Here is a 19,461-nt window from a genome sequence, read left to right as displayed (position 1 = left end):
GTGATTTACTACTTAGCCAACTTAAAAACAACTTATCGTTGGCAATCAAGAGCAACTTGTCAGGGTTTTTTTTTTCAGTGATAGGCTAATATTTCAAATCCCCAAAATACAACTACTAACATCATCAATACATTGATGAAACTGGGTATCAAAGACATTTTTACCAAAATAACAACTATTCTGTAACCCAACTTTCCAGGCTCATTGTTGTTACACATTACTTTGCCAGTTTAGAAGTGTGATGTTGCAACAGTGCCTCCTTGGGTTCAAGTTGCTATAGTCTGCATATATCTTTGAAATATCTTTGTCCTTCCAGCTTTGACGTTCAGTATAACTACAAGTTTGAATTTGCAGAAAATCTGCTAATATTCTAGAGTTACTTCTGCTGGCACCTCTGAAGCTTATCACTTCTCTGAAAGATGCTAGAGAAGGTAGCCAGCTTGTTTGACTTTGACTGATCTTTTGGTGAACTCCTGCCTTCAAGTGGCATCCCCTTCACTATAAGCAAATAAGCAACACACACATTTTATCCTTTTCGGAAGATTGCCTATTAGTAGGCTCTTCCCATCTCCTCCAGAATGCTTCAATTCTGTGTATATAAACCACCCTACAATGTAAACATGTATATCCCATAATACTTAGACTCTTAGTATTTCTGGAGCTGGTACACTATGTGTCATAGTAATGTGGTCAGTGTTAGTATATAGAACAACAAATAACACAGCTTTACAATAATGTGCGACAAACAGTGCTGCTGTGGCTGATTCCTGTATTTCTTAATGCCTTGTGTCATATTGTATGTTCCTATCGCAGTCAAAGAGAACATCTGAACACTCCCATTCATTCAAAATGTTTTTGTGAACCTATGATTTGGCCACAGGGGTGAAAGATTAAACAGTCCGTGCTCAATCAACCTGCTTTGTAAATATTTATTATTCTTCTATACGTGAGCCTGAGCAAAATTCACATTGATTTGACAGTGACAGATACATACATCAGCACCATATGTATTTAATGATTACGTACATATGTACATGCATAGCTTATTTTTAGTACTTTTAGTAGATAGGTGAACCTTGCCCTGGTTAATAAAGGACAAAAACAATTAACAGTCCAGTAAATATTGCTGTTTTTCGACATGGTTTGTGTTTTCCCCTTGTGTTGACTCTTCCCCAACATTGTGCACCATTATCCGATGACTGAGTCTGGAAGACAAGCTGTTGAGGGAGAGTTCTACACCTTGTTATCTCTGTTGAGGGAGAGACTGAGATTTGGAGGTGATTCATTTTTTCCTCCCACAGGGTAAGTGCTATGCCGTCTAGTTAATTTGCCCTGGGGCTGTGCTGAGCTGAGGAATTTTATACATGAGGAATTCACTCACATGAACTTACATCCATGCGATTTGCAATAAAGCAAATTGTGCTTCACCACTGAGCATTGTATCTGTTTAGTCTATATAAACAAAAGCGTTAGTACAAGCAAGTTTTTTTTAAGACCAGTCTAGTCGAACTCAGACCTTTTCTTGTTTCTACCAATAATCACTAACTGTTGCAATTCAACATTACTGTCATTCATTGTTAATTCCTGACCTTCCTATCATTATTAGATTAGTTCTTAACTGACTGGGGAAATCCAACAGAGGAACTAGACCATTGGAATGGAATCTCAATCTGAAATCACCATAGCATATTGTCAGGTCCATAAAAGGCTAGGCATGCCATAGCTTACCTGAACATTTATAATCCATATATAATTATAATTCATACATGGCAATCTGTGATGACACTTTTTTTGTCAACAGTTCACTTTACAAATATTTTTGGATAGTTCCATTGAATCCAAGCTGAGAGCTCAAGCATTACCAAGTGAACAGATTGTTGGAATATTTAACCTAGCTGACGGTATACCTTTAAATTGCACTTATTATTGGATGAGATTTAATTGCATGAGTAATATTCATACATTATTCTTTCAATTGCTGGCTGCTGAATTCACAGAGTTACACTGCAGAAGAAGGCCATTCAACCCATCGTGTCTGCATCTGATCTCCATTGTATATTATGACTTAGTACTATTTGTCTGTCTTTTCCTCTTTCCTCGTACATTCTTTGAATCAAAACAATCATTCTTGAATCTTAATTGAACCTACCTCCACCACATTTCCAGGTCGTGTGTTCCAGAAGCACACCACTCACTGCAGGAAAAAACCTTTCTTATACATCACATTTGCTAGGTCTGCACATCTGTGCCCTCTTGTTCCTGATCCTTTTACAATCAGAAAAAGTGTTTCCCTATCCACTCTTTCCAAACCTCTCACAGTTTTGCAGACTTAAATCAGATCTCCTCTTAGCCTTCTTTTCTCCAAGTAAAAGAGTCTGAACCTTTCCAAGCTATCCTCATAACTGATGTTTTTCATGGAACCATGTTTGTAAAATGTCTTCAAGCAGTCACATTCTTCTAAAAGTATGGGACTCAGAACCAGACACAATACTCCAGCAGAGGTATAAAGTGTCTTACACAAGTGCAGCATAACTTCTTTGTCTGGAACTCTGTCAACCTATTAATAAAGCTCATGAAAATGCATGCTCTATTAACTGTTCTCCTCACCTGCCCTGCCACTTTTCAGTGATCTTTGCATATATACATTCAGGTCCCACAGCTCCTGTACACCTTACATCTTATTATTTAATATTGGCTGTCCATGTTTTTTTTAACCAAAATGCATTTCCTCACATTCTCTGCATTGAACTTAATTTGCCACTGATCTGCCATTCCACCAACTTGTCAATGTCCTTTTGAAGTTCCTCATTGTCCTTCTCATAGTTTACAATTCTTCCAAGTTTTGTATTATTGTCAAATTCTGAAATTGTCCCCTGCACACCAACATCTAGATAAATTGGACAAAAGAAAACAGCAGACCTGAGGATTGGGAGCAGTTTAGATTTTAGCAAGTTAAGACAAAGGATTGATTAAAGGGGCAAGTCAAGTATGACAATAAGCTTGCAGAGAATGTACAAACTGATTATAAAAGCTTCTGTGGGTATGTGGAGAGGAAAAGATTAATCCAGAAAAATGTAGATCCTTTACATTCAGAAACAAGGGAAGGTATAATGGGGAACATGGAGATGGCAGACCAATTAAATACATATCGTGGTTCTGTCTTCTTAAACAGACCAGAAATAAAATCCCAAAATTGATGGAGAACTCAGGGTCTAGTTAGAGGGAAAAACTGAAGGAAATCAATATAAATGATATGTTAACCTTCATAGTAATAGAGAGATGGTATTGGGAAAATAGTGACAATAAAGGCTGATAAATCTCCAGGGCCCAATAATCTATATCCCAGAATTCTTAAGGAGGTGGCCTAGATATTGTGGATGAATTGATGGTCATCTCTCATGATTCTATACATACTGGAGCAGTTCCTGTGGATTAGAGAGTTGATAATGTAACCCTGCTATTTAAAAACAGGAACTAGAGAGAAAATGGAATTATAGGCTGGTTAGCCTAATATCGGTAGGGAAGAAAATGCTGGAGTCAATTATAAAGACTTGGAAAAGGATTGGACAAATCAAGATGGATTTACAAAAGGGAATCATGCTTGACAAATTTACTGGAATTTAATTAATAAGAGGTAGTCATTTGATGTGGGTTACTTGAATTTTCACAAAGCTTTTGATAAGGCCCCATATAATAGACTGGCATGTAAAATTAAAACCCATGGGATTAGAAGTAATGTACTGATATAGACAGAAAAATAGATGGCAGAAAGGAAGCAGCGTAGGAATAAACAAGTCTTTTGCTAAAAGACAGGCACTACCTAGTGGGGAACTGCAGGGATTAGAGTTTGGACCCCAGCTATTCACAACAGATATTAATTATTTAGATGAGGGAACTAAATGTGATATCTCCAACTTTCCATACGCCAGAAGGCTGAGTGGGGGAAGGTGAATTGTGAGGAGAATGCACAGTTGCTTCAGTATGATTTGGACAAATTGAGTGAGTGGGCAAATGCATGGCTGATAAACTATAATGTGGATAAATATGAAGTTATGCATTTTGTAGCAATAACCGGAAGGCAGATTTTTATCTGAATGGCAATTGAGTTGGAAACAGGGAGATACAGGGAGACTGAGGTGCTTTCTATACCAGTCATTGAAAGTAGTGAAATGATTAGAGTACAACAGCAAGGATATCTTGCTGCAATTCTACAGGGCCTTGGTGAGGCCACACCTGAAGTACAATGTGCAATTTTGCTCTTATCTGAGGAAGGATGTTCTAGCTATGAACGCAGTGCAATGAAAGTTTCCCAGACTAATTCCTATGTCAGGACTGACATATGAAGAGAAATTAGATTGATTAGGACTATATTCACTGGAGTTTAGAAGGTGGAGGGGAATATTTCTAAAAAATGATAAAGCTCTAACAGGACAAGACAGAATAAATGCAAGAGGATGTTCCTGATCACCGAGGTGACAAGAAACAGGGGTCATAATCTGAAGATATGAGGTAGGCTATTCAGGACTGAAATGAGGAGAACCCCAGAGAATGGTCTACTTCTGTTCCTATTTTCTATTGTCTCCTCATCTTGAATGCTCAGCAAGTAGCAACTGAATGTAGCTCTGCTTGAGACCGACTTAGCAGCCACTTTGCGTAAACTGCAACTAATTCAGATTCTTAATTATTCTAAATAGTTGATTGGTTCCTGGATTACCTGTTATTTCTATTAAATACTTTTCCACAGACTGCTAAACAAATATACATTAATATTCAAACATTATGAAAGTAATTGTTTGGTAAATACTTTAAACAAACAAAACTACCTGATACTTTTATATTTATTTCAAACAATCAGTAATCATGTAAATGAAAGCAAGACAATTAAGAGAAATACTAATGTTCTGCAGCTAGCCCATTGCTATTTACAGTATTGATTAATTTGATTGGCACAGTACTTGATTAGACGTCTAAATGGAGCACTTTGGTGAACAAAATCAGGATCAAGGCTTCTGTGGTGCACTGCTACCTCTGTGCTGGAAGTTCTAGACCCGAATCCCACTTAGTCAGGAGATGTGTCATAACATATTTGAACATGTTAATTAAAAATGAGAACAAAATCAGGACTTCCTCTTTTTTGCATCCTATAGACTAAATTCTTAGCTTCAAAATTCACGACTCTGCAAACCTGACACCAGAGAACATGTTGCAAACTATTACATTTTCATTCCAGAGGAGCGAATGCAAACAGGAGGTGAGTCTGCAAACCCCAGAAACAGTTTGGAAAAACTACAAAGACAGCCACTAAAGCTGATGGGTGCTGGTCAAGAGACTCAATATTTTGGAACTTCATCCTAGTTGTAATGAAAACAATATGATTAAACTAAACCCACTACCCTTTACCCTCACACCGCACCTCTACAAATCCCATCACTCATCCACACCAAATGATTCCACCTCATGCTCTCTCTATATATTCACCATGGCCCCTCATTTCAACTATGTCCTCCATTCATTCACAATTGCCCTTTGTACCCTCCTCATCAATCCAGGCCCCCAGCTCAAGGCCATTTATAGTTGCTGTGCCAACTTAAGTGTCAACACAGCTAAACTTCTGACCCTTCATCCAATGCCCTTTGCCTTTATGCCTTCCACACCAGCTTATGTGCAGCCATTGTGAGATGAAATCAGTTCAAAGAGTCCAGTGCAGGTTTCATTGTGTTTTGAAAAAGCTTATTGCTAACATTTAAATTCATTCAAGAACTAGTTATGAATCAAAACAAATATTTCTGTAAAATACTTAATTTTTCACAATAACAATTTCTTTTTATTCCAATACACATTAAAGGTCCAGGGAACTTAAATGCATATTTATGTTTATTCGTAGCCACCACAAAGACCTATCTGACTTCTCCAAGAGGGATACCTTACCTTTCCCAAGGGGACATTGTACCTCGTCAAATAAGTATGGCATCTTTCAACATTCCCTCAATTATCTAAAGCCTATGCATCATGTTTTTGGACAGTAATGAAAATAGCTTTTATTTGAAAGCAGGCAAACTTTGTATGTCCATTGATCACCAACATACATTCTGTCCCAATCCCCATGAAGAAAGTGGAGGGGGATGCCAAGTATGGCGGCAGAACAGTGTCACTGTCCAAATATGCAAACACTACTGCCTTGAAGAATAACAGCAGGCAGATGCAACACATTCCTTCCAAATGGTACATTATCCTGACTTGGAACACTTCATCTAATCTTGTCATCACAGTATCATGAACAAGGCCAGCATTTGTTGTCCATCCTAATTGCTTTTGATAAGGTGGAGAGGACCTACTTACTTGAGCAACTATTTACAGTGTCACTGTTTTTAGTAAGGGAATTCCAGGCTTTTGATCTAGCCAAATTAAAGTGAAGTGAAGGAAAGAGAATATACTTCCAAAGTGTTTGACTAGGATGGTAATATGCTGATGGTTCTGTTTTTGTTTGATGACATACCCTTCTAAAGAACCTAGGCTCGCGATTTGGGAGCACTGCTTTGTTCTAAATGTCATTGGTTTTCTTGAGTGCAATTGCAACTGCTCTAATCTAGTCAAGTGGAGAATATTCTGTCCCATGCCTGACTTGTGTCTTGCAAATAGTGTACAGGCTTTAAGGTGTCAAGGGGTGAGTTACTCATTGCAGAAACCTGCTCTTGCAACTACAGTATTTATATGGCTAGTTTAGCTAAGTTTCTGGTTAATGGTAACCATCATGATATTGATGGTGGGAAATCAATGATGGTAATGCCTTTGAAATGTAAGGGCAAGGCCTTATCATAGGACAACCCTCTCATTCCAGGAAGAAACTAATAAATCTTTGTTTCTCCAAACTTCTACAGTGTTTACATTTCCAATATTTAATAATGTGCATCTCTCCAATCTCCAATGTTATACAACTGTCCAATTTCCTACAAAGTGCATGTCTCCAATTGCCTGTATTGCTCTGCATGTTCAATGTCTGTAACTTTATCACATTCTGGGAGAGTGGAGCGATATCCAATCTCACATAATGTGCTTCTCCTCAATCTTCTACAACGTGTAGCTCTAATCTCCCACTGTATTCAATTCAAAGCAGCTCCAATCTCCCACAAATATATATCTCTTACATGTTCATCAATGTTTACTGTATCTCTCCAATCTCCTGCAAAATATATCTCCAATCTTCACAATATATTTCCAATAAATCCCAAAGAGTATTGCTTGAAGTTCCCTGGGGCACAGACATCTGAATTTCTTCTCTAACCTCAGGCAGTACATAAAGAGTTTGGAGCTTCAACACCTGAAAGTGCTTTTTTTAAATGACAAATTAATGCCCAAATGTGAGAAGATAAAATCACTTCATCCTTAAAGGTAATAATCAGGACTGAAACAATTTTAGATAGCTGTTTTATGTCCTAAGAGTTTCTGCTCCATTATAGTCTGCAATTTCAATATCTTTCATCATGTTGTGCTTTACCAGTATGGTGTACTCAGACATTATCTATGACTGCCACTTAGCTTTATGTTTGGTGCCAACATTTTTAAATGATATTGTTACAAAGCTTATGACCCAACTTCAAAAATGACCAACAATATTATTCACATTCCAGGTATAAAACCTTGATTATCAAATGGTGGAACAATCACAAGACAGGTTCACTTTCAATTCAACGTCATTCCTGTTCAGAAATTCCTCTCTCGTCTTTCTTTCCGCAGGCTATGTGTATTGTTGGTAACTCCCCTCACATTCCCATTTTCATTAAGGTACCAGATTAGTACATTCATGAAATTTTGCTTATCTGATTATTTTTCAATCTTATCACAAATAGATTCTTGAAAATGTATAACTCAATTATAAAAATGTTTTAAACTATACATAAATATTTTGATCATAATACAGCAAAGGATTAAAGGTCTACTAAAGGTCTATATTTTATCCCATAGGCATGAATGGGTTAGTTGGGTACAGTCAGTACCTTGCTTGTTATCAACAGTTGAAATGATATGCTGTTTCATACAATCTGCCATTGTTTGGAATGTACAGCCCAGCTCAGCATCATCCTGGCACTGAAACCCTTTGGTGCTTGCAAAACTAACAATGTCCAACATTAAATGTGATTCTGCGATTGGGAAACAGTTGCTAAATAACCCTGAGAGTGCAAAGAGTTATGCTGACAATTAATTTGGTACTATCAGTCGGATTTGCAATATGGTACATTTGCATTTACTGAAAGCTACATATATTAATACACGGGCCCTGTTTTTTTGTAATCTTAAAGAATGTGCACAGACATTGCATCTGTTTCAACACACAAAAAAGGTGACAGTCATCTTCTGGGTCATAGCTCTGGGCAATGCCTTAACCAATCAGAGTCAACCTGCTTGGTTTAAAATTGAAAGAAATCATGGCAGTTAACTGTCAGGTCAACATTAACTGTTTCTTTTTTTCCATGGCAATGCTTCTGCCAATCAGAAGCCAGTTGACAACCAATTATAACTTTCCTACCACACAGTTCAAATGCCATTTTCCTTTTATATTAATATTTCTCATGAATTGTCCTGATATGTCTAAGATGAAAACCTTTGACAAAATCTGTCTTTTTTCAGCAGTATCAAGTTCTGTATGAGCAAAAGCATAACATAATAACTTGTGCCACTTACTTTACTTTGTGCTCTTCAGTTTGTAACCATATCACTTTTGAAAAAAATAGTGTGCCATGAGAATGTATCGCACACCAAGTAAAACAACTATCACTGTATATAACAATTTTCTACTGCAGAAGACATTCCAGACAAGCACAATTGCAAAACTACACAGTTCACTAGCCAGAGCTAATATAAGACACAAAACCTGAATTCCTACAAACTGTAAGAGTGACTGTAATGTCTACTTACTTTAAATTTTGCTTTCATGAAGATATGCAATCCAAAAACTCATGACATAAACACTGACAGAAACCATAGACCATAAGTATAACAAGACTGGAGGGAACAAGACTGACAAATATAATCCCTAGTGTAACCTTCTGAATCACAAGCAGATATACACCAAGAGGTAAAGAGCTGAAATAGAGGAGTCCCAGTAGCCAGATTAAAATTCTGCCTATTGTGCGACAGAAAAGGGGAGTGCAATTCCAAAATGCCCACTGCCGAGACATTGAGGCTATTGAACCAAAATTGGAGTTGTAGAATTCCGTAACTGATGCTGAGCTCTGAGATTGTGGGGATTCCCTTTGAACCTCCATGATGGTTATGACCAGACAGTTTGAGGATCGGGAAGGGCTTCCAAAGGAAGATAACCTTTTCGGAGTCAGCAGAAGTTCAGATGGGTTATCCACAGCAAACTTTCTATTCTTCTCCTTGCATACAAGGACGGCAAGAATATTATTATCATCTGGGAGTCCACCAACTTCATCGTCTAGTACACTGGTCTCATACCTGCAGAAAGGACAGCTAATTATACTTGGTGAGGAGTCTCCAAGGTCTACAATTTTGCACAGGCATCTGGCACACACCCTGTGAAAGCATTCCAACAATTTGGGTCTCCTATTCTTCAGGTTGTAAAGATTGTAACAGATTTTGCATTCCAGCTCCTCAGAAGAAAACAATTGTTTCTCAATAGGATTCTCTATAGTCTTGCAATTCATAGCGACTGTTCAACCACAACAGCAATGGTTTAATTTAGAAGGTTATTTGTGATTTCCAGTTTAACATCAGTAAATCCGGCAAGGAAGCAGCATTGCAGATGATAACCCTTTTTCTGTCCTTGTGATTGTGTTCCCAGGCATGTAAACTGTAAGACTATCTGCAGGGAGAGAAAGAAATTACACATTGTTCATTGTGCTAAAGCGTTAAACTCTGCCTAGAAGAACAAAGGTTTTAATTGTTATTACTCAGCAATTGGATGGTGTCATTTGGACTCTAATGTTAACCAATGAGTAGCTAGCCATTTATATGCTTTAGAAGGTTTGTTGAGCAAATCTGCGAGCAAAGAACCTTCAACACAAACACCAGTTGTTGAACTAATATTCAAGGACCAGTGCAAAATGAGCTTTATTCTTTGACCAATGGGGCTCAAAATTGACGAGGTGACCTACATTTGTTGGTGTATTCATTGTTCAAATAAGATAGAGTTCACCTAAATACCTTCAAGTTTAATTAAGAAGGCAACTTACATCGTCAGAAAAATAGAAACTAAAGGACAGATTAATAAAAACAAGTCAAAAATAAATTTAAAATAGCTATCAGCAAGAGCTATTCCTGAAATGCTGATCAATGCTTGGAACAATCTGCAATTTGGCAGAGGTAGAAATATTTGAGACATTTAGAATGCAGGTAATAACATTAATGTAGGGATGACCAAACGTTGTGAATCCAATAAACAAATATCCTAGAGGTATGGAGGCCATAACTGTAGTTTAACTCTATGTTCCCATAGATAGGGCAGCATGGTGGCTCGGTGATTAACATTGCTACCTGACAGCACCAGGGACCGAGGTTCAATTCCAGCTGTGGGTGACTGTGTGGAGTTTGCACATTCTTCCCATGTCTGCATGGGTTTGCTCTGGTTTCCTCCCACAGTCCAAAGATGTACACGTTAGGGGGGTTGTCCATGTGAAATTGCCCAAAGTGTCCAGGGATGTGGAGCCTATGTGCATTAGCCATTGGCAATGCAGGATTACAGGGATGTGGGTGATTGGGTGGGTGGGATGCTCTTTGGATGGTTGGTGTAGACCCAATGGGCTAAATGTCCTGCTTCTATGCTGTAGGGATTCTGGTGATTCACTTGAATATTTCTATTTGCCCCAAAACATCTGCAGGGGGCAGTAGAAGGTCACATCTCAGCTTAATTGCTGATCCTACCAAACATTGTGGAGTTGGGGAGCATTAGGTTGTATTGACTGGTAATAGATTGTTTCTGTAACATTAGGGAGTCAACCATTAAGAGACATAGGAAAGTCTTATAGAAGTTGGCTAGCTGAGGAGGATGGAGAATTCACCCAGGCCAAAAAATTGAACATTTGGAAAGGTGAGTCAAAGCTTGATCAAAAATGCGGGTTTTAAATAGGACTTATAGATAGGAAAACTGAAGTGGCAAAAACCTTAGGGAATTAATTGCAGAGTGTTGGACCAAGACAGCTGAAAGCACAGTCACATGGAGCATAAAAAAAGGGTTTTGCCACAACTGCCACTCCATGGCAAGTGTCCTCCTCTCTCTGAGGTAGTCCGAAGAAGGACAATAATGACAATGTTACAAAGTCTGTGGTAGATAACAATGTGTTTGTCTTTCCATGGTAAATTGCAGCTGAGGTAAGAAGTACAGATACAAGAAGGAATCAGCCGTCTTGGTTAAGAGGATTGTATCACCAGGGTTTCAGTCTTGGAAAGTTGAGATTCTAAAGGAAATCTTCCTGGGAAAAGACATATTCTCAATTTCTACTTTTTCTACTTGTGTTATTATTTGGATATTCTACTCTATATTGAGGGTGCCTAACCTAAGGCCCACAGATCACATATAGCCCATTTCATACGGGCCCACATCTGCTTTAATTTACAGCTCAATCACAGATTTTGCAAAGAGTTGCTCCTCAAATCAGAAGCCCACTAATCCCATGTTTGCTGTAGCAGACTCTGTGGTGAGCCAATCAGCAGTGGGTGAGGATCAAGCTGAGATTAGAGGGCTAGCAAGAAGGCTGTCTCTGGCAATAGGAGACTTTTGGTTCAGGTCTCCAGCATCAGCAATGTTTTACAGGAGGAAAGGAGGGGGATCTGGACCTGGGGAGGGCCCCTCTCACCCCAATCATCCTCATTCCCAGGGACCTTCTTGAAGCAATCTTAAAGGCAGAAGTTATGCTGGATAGGGTTCTGCCAGGCTGCCTTGTACAAGTGGATCTTTTTGTTAGAGGTATTCTGGATGGCCATGATAATTGGGGCATTGTAGGAGTAGAGGGGCCAGACCAGCTTGAACAGCTCCTCTTGGCTAGTCGTGGACAGCCAAACCAGGTCACCACCTCCAAAAGCCAATCAAAGAGACAAGCAGCAGCTGCTTCTGGCTACCATGGAGAAGTGGCTGGAAGGAGCCTGGGATCTGGCTGTGTAGCTGAGGCATTAAGAAGCCACAGGTTCCAGCCTTTTTGAATGGCTGGTTAGGATTGGAAGCTCCCAGGTACACCCCCAGCTTGGTGGGACATTGTGAAACTTCTGTAGTAGACTGCCATCCCCAAGATCTGCAGCACTGCCTTGAGTTGCCATGCATCTTCAAATTTCTGAAGTGGCTTTGCTATTCACATCCATTTATTTTGAGTTTTTTTAAAGTTCTCTTTGAGATCAATGAATTTTAGAGCACAAAGCCCCATTGGAATTAAAGAGAGCAGCTTAAGATGCATTGAGATTGGTAAGTAAGGCAGGGTAAGGAGTGAGAAAGAGAGAAAGAAGGAGTGAGAGGGAAAAGAAGAAAAGGGATAAAGATTAGGGGAGGAAGAGACAGAAAGCAAGCAGGGAGAGGAGGAAAGCCCAGACTGAAAATCAAGAAATTTCAAATTCCAGCTTTCATGAGCATTCTGCCAAGACCATAGAAACATAGAAACTAGAAAGAGGAGCAGGTCATTCAGCCCCTCAAGGTGCTCTGCCATTCAGTATGACAATGACTGATTCTGTATCACAATGCCACATTCCTGCTTTCTCCCAAAAATCCTTAACCAGTTCAGAGTGTGCCTTGCCAGAGGTGATGCAAGGTCAGTGTTAGTTAAAATTCTCACATCAGCCCCAGATGCCACCCTTTTCCCTGACAACGGTCAACTGGGGATGGTTTTCTCTTTGGCTTTGTCTGACCAAAAGTGCGACAAATGGCTCTATTATTAAGCTTTGATGCTTGGTACTTTTTAATAGTCATTTATATTCATTACTCATTTAAATTGCAATTTATTGTTTTTGAATATTTTTGATTAATTCCATGTTTACTGTTGTGGCTCCCTGAGGACAGTAAAAGTTGAAACATGGCCTGCCCGTATGGATAGATTGGCCATCACTGCTCTAAAAATGCCCTCTTGGCTGTTTTTCAACAGAGTGATATACAATAAGGCACTGTATTGGGTTTCAGAGATGGCAGTAGTTCAATTTAAAGTGTACAGTTTGTTTAATGTTGTAAACTTTTCCGCTCAATGCAGAGCCCCTCTTGATAGGTTGGACAATTGAAAACAAGACACAACACTCCAGGTATTTTCGTGCGTTACATTAAATAAAGCATGAACCAGGAATGGAGGCTCATAATTTATAATTCACTATCTGTATGGAAAACAATTAACATAATTTTGCATCGAGAAAAAGTGGTAAATTAACAGATTGAATGGCAAATCTATTATTAGAATTTCCACCTAATAAAAAAGCTATCTGGGAATAAGAGGTAAAAAGAAATCTATTCAGCAATTTACTACATCACTCAGAACACCTACAGACACTTTATGTACAATTAATTACTTTGAAGTTCAATCAATGCTGTTTTGTAAATGAATGCACTTGCAATTTATACATTATAAGATCTCATAAAAATTAATGAACTGATTGAGTCATTAATCTATTTGTTTGCTTTGGTGTCATGAAATTACTCATTTGTCTATGAGTTGTTTCCATTCTAGCATGTTTATGTTGATGAAGAAGGGGTGCTAGCTTGGAAATAATTAAAGAAAAAGTTTGTGTGTTTGTGATTATGTTAGATCACATGACAGCCCATAGAGAGTTGGGTTCTTATTGAAACAGAAGTTGAGAAGCTTGTTAACAACTAATTATATGTACCAGTATGAAACCTAAGTCTTACATGTACCATCATGAACAATATATTTACTTATATTACTATTATATTAATTACATCGTTAGTATTAACACTGGCTGACTAACAGACAAATTGACTGCGTGCTTGCTAACAGATCAACTGAATGAACAGAGAATGAGTTGGAGATCACATCATGATATCATCTGGTTGTCTTAAAGACGTAGTACACTTCTGCAATGAAAGCATAGTGCTGGAGATCTTTTGCATCTGCAGTACATTGATTTTATTTTAATGCTTCTCTGAGACCTGCGTGATAATACGACATCCCGTTTTCTCTAACAAATGCAGAACCCGTCCTGATAAATATAGACAAGGACAAACATCAGTTACATTAAGACACCACTTTGGCAGACATATAACACAACTAGATATAATCCACATACTATTACTGAAACTAAGCTGCATAGCCTTATTCTGTGGTGTGCTATTCATTGTTGTGGACAGATGTGTTTAATGCATTATGACTGAATGGTTGTTTTCAAATGTGATACTTTCTGTTTCAGAATCATCATCTTTGTTTGGCTGTTGGTCATGTACAAGTTAGATGTTGGGTCTGTTTCATCAAAGGATTTGACCATTATTTGTGACAATGTTGTACAACTGAGTTGGACACTACAGACAATGCCAGATGTAATTTCTGAAGCATAGATGAGAGTTGTGTATGGGGACACTGCAGAATCCCCAGTGTAGCAGATTCTGTGGGAAATGCCTGGGAAATTGCAGATACCCTCAGGAAATTCCTTACACTTGGAAGCCTCTGAAAATACAGCAAAGAATTCAGATGCTTCTACTTCAGTTAAGTAAACAGTTACCCAGGAAAAGAAAGACTACTAAAAACCTAGTATAACTCTGAGTAACTATTAAACAACTTTTGGAAGGATGTGATTGCATTGGAGAGGGTACAGAGGAGATTCACTGGGATGGAAGGTGTCAGGTATGAGGAGCGACTGGATAGACTTTGATTGAGGTATACAAAATGATGACGGACATTGATATGGTGCTCCCTCCACTGAATCATTTTACTTGTGCTAAGAATAATAAATACTCAGCTGGCTTCAACCAGAGGTGTCAAAATATTTAGGTAAATAAAGGCCATATTCCAACTACATTTAGGCAGTGATTGTTGGGGCAAGAGAAGTATCATCCATTTCAGAAATTCAATGACTAGAGGAGGGATTGCACCAGGAGTAAGGCACTGCTGGTGAAAAAGTTACCCCCTCCAATCTCTGTGATTTATCTGGCTAACCTCCAGGAGAGAAAACTCCAACGTGTCTCGATTTCCTTTACAGTATTAACAGTTGCCACTTAGTTCAGCAGTACTGTTGAGGTGGTAGAGCTAATGACCCTCAGATTGGAAAGCCAGCTAACCATTCTTCTTTAGGGGGCAGGTAAACAATTGCTGAAGTACAGCTGCTCACTTCTTTGTGTGGTTTCGGAATGTGTCATTGTACCTTATGTCAGAACTTACCCTCCACCAGTAATATCACAGCCAATGTGTTAGGTTAATGCACTGACATTCGGACGTGGGCCTAAGAATTTAAAGAGTAAATACAAATAGCATTAAAACTGCAGAAATCATGTGATGCGTCATTAAGTATCATACACAACACAAATCTAAATAATTGACAACAGGGTGAAACTCAAAAAAATACATGATGGATGAGGATTTAAAAGAAAATAATACATGATAGTAAACAATAAAGCGGGATTTCCAGCATGTCACATTGTCATATATGATGCTGTTTGATGATTGGCTAGAATTTTCCGCATAACCATATATGGTATAACCAGGTGTGGAGCTGGAGGAACATAGCAGACCAAGCAGCATCAGAGGAGCAGGAAAGCTGACATTTCAGGTCAGGACCCTTCTTCAGAAATCATGTATGGTACCTTCTCCTTCTGAAAAACAGGAAGTGCACCTGATTTTCTGCATTTTGCCACAGTATGGACAATAGACTGTACAAGAGGTCAGGGATTGTCTGACCAGAATAGAGGAGGCATGGCTATCCTGCGAGACTGCGTCACTTTCTCTCCCTGCTGTAATCAATTGCTGCTTGAATAAAAGCTACTGGTTAAAGAATTGGCTAGGTACTCTCTTGCTTTATTTTGTGCAACTGTCTGAAATCCGCTCCTGCGGTTAATGACCTGGAACAGATGTTTCTTTGTCCAACAGACAATGGCTCTGCCAGCATTGGATTATGACCTGGAGTATCTTGGGTTGATTTTCACTGCCACCAATCCTTCTTACTGATATTAGTTGAACTCATGGTAATAAGTTTAATTTGGATAAACGTGATGTGCTGCATTTTGGAATTGCAAATCAAGGTAGGAGTTATACACTTAATGCTAAGGTCCTGGGGAATGTTGCTAAACAAAAAGACCTTGGGGTGCAGGTTCATAGTACATTGAAAGTAGAGTTGCTGGTAGACAGGATAGTGGAGAAGGCATTTGACAAGGTTGCATTTATTGGTCAGCACATTGAGTATAGGAGTTGGGAGGTCATGTTGGAGCTGTACAGAATATTGGTTAGGTCACTTTTGGAATATTGTGTTCAATCCTAGTCTCCCTGCTACAGGAAGGATGTTGTGAAGCTTGGAAGGGTTCAGAAAAGATTTACCAAGATTATGCCAGAGTTGGAGTGTTTGAAGAAGAGGTTGAATAGGCTGGGGCTATTTTCCCTGGAGTGTCAGAGACTGAGGGTGACCCTTACGGAAGGTTATAAAATCATGAGGGGCATAGGTAGGATGAATAGCCAAGGTCCTTTCCCCAGGGTAGCAGAGTCCAAAACCAGAGGGCATAGGTTTAAGTTGAGAGGGGAAAGATTTAAAAAGGACCTAAGGGACAATATTTTCATGCAGGGGGTGGTGCGTGTGTGGAATGAGCTGCCAAAGGAAGTGGTGGAAGCTGGTACAATTACAACATTTAAAAGGCATCTAGATGGGCACATGAATAGGAGGGGTTAAGAGGGATATGGGCCAAATGCTGGGAAATGGGACTAGATCTATTTAGGATATCTGGTCAACATGGCTGAGTTGGACCAAAGGGTCTGTTTCCAATAAAGGCAAGCGTAGCCAATGCTTTCTTCACTATACTGTCTACCTGGGACTGCACTTTCAAGGAACTATAAACCTGCACTCTCAGGATTATTTGCTCAGCAAAGACCTTACCATTGTGCATAAATCCCATCCTGAATTGTCTTTCCAAAATGCAACACCTCACATTTATCTAAATTAAACTCCATTTTTTTATTGTCCATCCCTTATTCCCCAGGGGGCAGCTGAGAGTCAAAAACATTTGCCGTGGTTCTGGAGTCAAACATAGGCCATATCAGGTAAGGATGGCAGTTTCCTTCCCTAAAGGACACTAGTGAACGAGATGGGTTTTTCCCTGACAATTAACAATCATGGTCATCATTAGATTCTTAATTCCAGATATTTTATTGAATTCAAATCCCACCATCTGCCTTGGCAGGATTCAAGCCTGGGTCCCTAGAATATTACCTAGGTCTCTGGGTTAACAGTCCAATGATAATACCATGTTGCTATGACCCCACCCACCATCTGCCACTCATCAGACTATTGGCTCTTCCTTAAAAGTGCAGTCCCAGGTAGACAGGATAGTGAAGAAAGCATTGGCTACGCTTGCCTTTATTGGAAACAGACCCTTTGGTCCAACTCAGCCATGTTGACTAGATATCCAAAATAGATTTAGGCCCATTTTTGTTTCTCTCTCTACATGCTGCTAGTCGTGTTGAGTATTTCCAGATATTGCGGTATTTTGCTTTTGTAAAACATATACCAGGTTTAATTTTATGATATTATCAACAATATTCATCACTTGAGCTGTAATGCATTAAATGCATTCATCTGAAGGAATGGGTCATATAATTATGTAAATAAAACCTCTTAATACCGAGGTTAGGATTGGTTTTGCTGGCAATCAACTGGAAGAATTATGTACAAAGCATTGTAAAGATCCAAACCACAGTTTAAATGCTGCAAGGAAGAAAATTTGGCAACTATTTGTAACAACAAGAACCTTTAGTGTAAGACATGGAATGTTTTACCTCCATCTAAAAAAGTGGTTATGCCCCGATCTGAAAGATGACACATCCTTCAATGCAGCATTCCATCAGTATGACATTGAAAGTCAAGTTACACGATACGCTCCTATCTTGCAGTGCAGCTAGCTTTTTGATCAGAAATGAGCATGCTACCAATTGAACCAAGCTAATACTGGTTCTTTTGAACTGAATCATTTAAAAATGTCTTAGTTACACAAGAGACTTGAGATTTTTATAGGTATTTTGCAATTTACATTCCACAACTCTATCCATTTTCCCACAATTGTGGAAAACCAGGAACACTGATTAAAAAATGAAAGAGGCTAATGAAAGGCAGTATGGTGGCACAATAGTTAGCACTGCTGCTTCACAATGCCAGGGACACAGATTTTATTCCAGCCTTAGGTGTTCGTCATGAAGCGTTTGCATGTCTTCCCTCTTGTCTGCATGGGTTTCCACGAGGTGGTCTGGTTTCCTCCCAGAGTCCAAAGATGTGCAGTTTAGGTGGATTAGCCATGTGAAGTTATCTGTAGTATTCCCAGGGATGTGTTGGCTCGATAGGCATAATCATGGGAAATATGGAGTTATGGAACTGGTGGCTCTATGGTGGGTCAGTGCAGGTTGATGGGCCAAATGACCTCTTTCTGACCTCTAAGAAGGAACATGAAACAATCATCTCAATTATTAACTCTTTAAGAGCAATTGAAATTGATACATACTGACTGAGTGACCATCATTCCTGTGTTTTACGGAATTGTTCACTAATTCTACATTTGCCCCAAATCCCAATTCTTAGATCCCAATATATCAGTTGTCTCCTATTTCTCAAACAAACAACAACTAGAAAATTGTTGGAGAGTTTCGTCTTGCCAATGCCCTTGTTAAACCAAGTTAATACTTATTGTTATGCATGCTCTGTGGAACTTACTCAGCCATGAGGTGGAGGGAAGAGGAACATGGACTAGCTCATGCAGGACAGCAAAATTTAAGAAGCAGTTTGAACTGCTAAACGGAGAATTGTCAGCAAGTGATACTAACAGAAATTATTTTTCCATCAGTTCTTGACTACTCATTCTGTTCCTCCGTCCAGACATTGCTTAGTCTTACGATTTACTCTGCCAACTGCTCCACAACCATAGTTGCCACCATTACCCAAAACCAGGCCTGAGGGGCTTAGGTGGATGAGGGTGCATTGGGAGGTATGGCTGAAGTCTCCGTTACCTTTTTCAGGAGTGAAAGGTGCCCGACCACATCCATTGTGACTAGCTGGTTTCTAAGATATGGGCAAAGAAACTCAGACATGCTTGGATTTGCCTCCACACTCCCAGATTACGACAACACTTTTGTCATCTCCACCTCCATAAAGGTACAAGCTCATCCATCAACTGATCTTGGTATTATTGCCTGGCATGATTATTTCCTATAATCAGAGTTCTGGTGGTATTAAAACAGTCATTGATCACAGTTGTATTCTGATTCCTCCTTTCCTAAAAAAATCATGACCCTCACTTTTCTCAGTTGCAATGGCTATCTCCAATAAAAGAACTAAGAA

General features: G+C 39.1%; 1 protein-coding gene across 2 annotated transcripts in view; it reads right to left on the bottom strand.

The window, feature by feature from the left end:
- Nucleotides 1-938: 938 nt before the first annotated feature.
- rnf182 (ring finger protein 182) overlaps nt 939-19,461 on the bottom strand; it is a 113,611-nt gene continuing 95,088 nt past the window's right edge. The window contains exons 1-2 of one of the 2 annotated variants that reach the window (XM_048550735.2): nt 15,315-15,354; nt 939-9,823 (exon numbers count right to left, since the gene is read on the bottom strand). In XM_048550735.2, the coding sequence (XP_048406692.1) occupies nt 8,928-9,665 (738 nt within the window). In that variant the 5' untranslated portion in view covers nt 9,666-9,823; nt 15,315-15,354 and the 3' untranslated portion in view covers nt 939-8,927. Of the gene's footprint in view, nt 9,824-15,314; nt 15,355-19,461 lie in introns of those variants that run through there. The other variant, XM_048550741.1, reaches the window with a different exon arrangement.

Source organism: Stegostoma tigrinum, chromosome 2 (assembly GCF_030684315.1).
Source record: "Stegostoma tigrinum isolate sSteTig4 chromosome 2, sSteTig4.hap1, whole genome shotgun sequence".
NCBI classification, from domain to species: domain Eukaryota; kingdom Metazoa; phylum Chordata; class Chondrichthyes; order Orectolobiformes; family Stegostomatidae; genus Stegostoma; species Stegostoma tigrinum.
The sequence above is the reverse complement of the archived record's forward strand: the minus strand, read 5'-3'. Positions and strand labels throughout refer to the sequence as shown.